The sequence below is a fragment of the Acanthochromis polyacanthus genome, chromosome 19 (assembly GCF_021347895.1).
Source record: "Acanthochromis polyacanthus isolate Apoly-LR-REF ecotype Palm Island chromosome 19, KAUST_Apoly_ChrSc, whole genome shotgun sequence".
In the NCBI taxonomy this organism is placed as follows: domain Eukaryota; kingdom Metazoa; phylum Chordata; class Actinopteri; family Pomacentridae; genus Acanthochromis; species Acanthochromis polyacanthus.
Genome location: NC_067131.1, coordinates 17,848,611 through 17,851,974, shown reverse-complemented (window position 1 = coordinate 17,851,974; position 3,364 = coordinate 17,848,611). Strand labels below are relative to the sequence as shown.

At 41.8% G+C, this 3,364-nt stretch overlaps 1 protein-coding gene across 1 annotated transcript; it reads left to right on the top strand.

The window, feature by feature from the left end:
- Window positions 1-393: 393 nt before the first annotated feature.
- LOC127531194 (uncharacterized) lies at window positions 394-2,857 on the top strand. The gene is made up of 2 exons (XM_051939988.1): window positions 394-1,718; window positions 2,127-2,857. Exon 2 carries the CDS (start codon window positions 2,150-2,152, stop codon window positions 2,855-2,857), a length of 708 nt encoding a protein of 235 aa, XP_051795948.1. The 5' UTR covers window positions 394-1,718; window positions 2,127-2,149.
- Window positions 2,858-3,364: the final 507 nt, after the last annotated feature.

The following is a 3,364-nucleotide window of genomic DNA, read 5'->3' as shown; positions in this document are numbered from 1 at the left end:
CCTCTTGTCTGCCTGGGCTGGGGTGGTCCTTGTGTCGGCGCCCCTGCAGTCATGGTCCATGACTCCTCTCTGTGTGTGTGTCCCCAAAGTTAGCTTCTTCCTCACCTCGGATTTCGGTGCCCAGCCATGTCTCCTCTATATCTCTTTACCGACAGATGGTGTATGTGGGTGTGTGTGGGTATGTATGTCTGTTCGTATGTCTACGTATGTGTGTGAATGTATATGTGATTGTGTATCTGTGTGTATATTTGTGGGGGGTGGGAGGTTTCGGGTTTTTCATAGTGTTTTATATTGTGTTGTTCTTGTTTTAATCCTCTGTGAGGCACTTTGTGTTACTGTACTGTATGAAAAGTGCCATATAAATAAAGTTGATTTGATTTGATTTGATTTTAAAAACCGGTAAATATAGAAGCAAAATCCAAGCAGCAACGGTCTGAGGAGGAGACCCAAAGCTTCCTGGAACTGTGGTCTTCATATGAAATTCAGTGGAAGTTAGAGGGAGCCTCTTGGACCACACCAGTGTTCGAAACAATCCAGTGGGATATGGCTACAGCTGTACGAACGGAGTCTGACTAACTCCTCAACAACTAAAAAGCTCAGAAATGACTACAAAGACCAGAAAAGGCAGCCGGGATGCAGCAGTTTTTGGCCAAAAAGAGCCCACATTTTTTCCGGCTGCATTCTGTGATTCCAACCGGGGCCCTGAACGCCACAGCTGAGCAGGAGTGTATGCAGGCGAGAGGCACCCAGCTGCAGACAAGACGGTGGCCGCCATTTCCAATCCATACCGGAAGTCCTTACTGGAAATCCATACCGGAAGATGTTCATCTCCGCCCAGATCGGCTCTGTGGAAGTTGTACCTTCTCGCTTCTCTCGTGAGTGAACAAAAGTAAACGTTTCTGCCTGCACTAATGTGAGTGGCGATAGTGTTACAAAATGATAAGGATGTTAGTGTCATATGATGCAACTTTACCAAAAAATGTAGGTATAATTGATTAGCTTAACATTAGCGCTGGAGCTAACTTAGCGTTAGCGTTAGTATTACTACACCGTAGATTTGTCGCGCTACGTTTTACTAATGTCAGTATGGGGGTATGGTTGAATAATGTTATATTTGTCAAACACCATTACTGCCCTAGCGATATGTGTTGTGATCTACATGTCCACATGTTATTATCTATTTTTATTACGTGTTGATCTTTGCATAAACCCTCTTCTATGAGCTGTTAACCTACAGCTCCTGGTGTCTGTAAAAATACATGTGTTTATTAATGCATCAGTGTAGTTACACATAGATACCTAAAGACCATCCACTATTGTAAACATATGGACAATATTCACATATCGGTGTTTGGCCTCTCATTTTACAGATGCACCCATCAATTGTTGACAAAGATGGCAATCTTTGTCACATTGTGCTTTTATCTGGAGATTTTGGGTGTCCTCTCTGTCCCAAATTTCCTTTGCATTGTCTTCATTAGCAGCCTGCTAGCTCAGTTGCCATGACAACGTGTTATTTTCCGAATCTCTGTCTCAGTAGGAAGGAATTCTGGAACTCAAGTTAAACTTTTGAATGCTCAGTGAATTTTGTTTCTGGACAAGGACACAAGCAAACAAGGATAGAAGCATCAAACATCTTCTCCCGAGAGTCGACACCATTTCTGACAGCCAACCGACAGAAAAGACATCTTCTTTTGACAGCTTTCTTTTTCATTAAGGTAAGTAAATCGTTTTCTCATAACAAAATACACTTTAAACATTAGCTCGACTTTCAGTACTGAACAAACTCTATATTTTTAAATGAACATCGAAGGCAAACAGTCCAGTTTCCTTCTTACCAAAGCTCCACACTTGAACACTTTAATCAAATATAAGACACATTTTAACCTCAGTCTTGCATAACTGACCTGATCTTTCCCAGAGAATCTGAAACTACACATATTTAAACTGTAACACTCCTCTTCTGCAGTAATGACAGCTGAAACCTGAGCTATACTATAGATGTCATTTGTAATATTACTTTTTCTGCTAAATCAGTTTGAGTATTCTCTGTAATATTTTACTTTCAGGTGTATATAGAGTGCAATACTTTGTTTTTCAGCCCCCTTTCATGTTTCATTACTTAGATACCGTCCTACAGAAATCCATCATGGAGCAACGGATGAAGAGAAAGCTGACCGATGACACTGAGATCTCTGACTGCATAAGGATGAGGATCTCTGACATGACGCCCCTCAGAATAACCTCAGACTTCTCCTCCTCAAAAAGACTCGTTGAAGTCGTTGAGACCCCTCCCAAAGTCTGGATCATCGGGTCCAGCTACATCCAACGAGCGGAGGACACGGCCCCCAAAGAGTTCGGGGCCAATCTGGGTCTGAACGCCAGAGTCCACTGGTTTGGCAAAGGAGGCCTGAGATGGAGCGGCGTCATTCCCCGTTTCTACGCCGAGCTGGCCCAGCAGTCTCCCCCCGACGTTTTGGTGGTTCACGCTGGAGGCAACGATCTAGGACTCGTGTCTCCGATGGAACATGCCGCCAACATCCAGGCTGACCTGGTGCACCTCCACAAGGCCTTCCCCTCCATGGCCATCGTCTTCTCAGCCGATGAGAACACAAGACGGAGATACTGGAAGCCTGTCAAGATCAACGCTGACCGTAAGATTGTCAACAGGTACATCAGCAAGACTGCTGGAAGCTTTGCTGGTCGGGTTATTGAGCACCACTCCCTCAGACACTTTGAAAAGGTGTTTCTTCCGGATGGGGTGCACTTCAACCAACAGGGGAACAGAATCTTCTTGACCAAGATCCGTAATGACATCAGGGAGATTCTGCAGCGAGCTGCCCCAAGCAACAGGTAAGTTGTAGATAAAGTCATATGTTATATTATTATTGTTTTTAGAAGAATTTCTGCTCCACGAGCTTTGATTTTCCTTTAAGTTTAACAGCATAAATCAAGGACATAATAAAATAAAACAACAAAAAAGCTATTTTAGCTCTTGTAAAAGTTGAAATATGCATATTATTAAAATACAAAAATGTCTTTATCTTCTGCAGATCATGAAGAGCCAGTCTACACCAGGACACCATTATTTATTTGCTTTATTTTATTTCCGTTATTTTGTTCTTTATTGTGCTCATATATTTATATGTGTATATAATAAAAAAAATATTAAAACATATAAAATATTTGTCAATGTACAATTTTGTGTCACCAAATACCCTGATATCTTTATGGTTTTCGTATCCTTTGATCTTCCTCAGCGTTGGCACATATAATCCCAAATCCTATATTTTACGATTTTAAATTCATTGAGTAGTTTTATTAACCTTCCACCTTTACAGCCAAAAACCTTTCTTTGGTGTTT

Excerpts from the sequence above, each read along its gene's own strand:
- LOC127531194 (XM_051939988.1), top strand. The coding sequence starts at position 2,150 with ATGGAGCAACGGATGAAGAGAAAGCTGACCGATGACACTGAGATCTCT.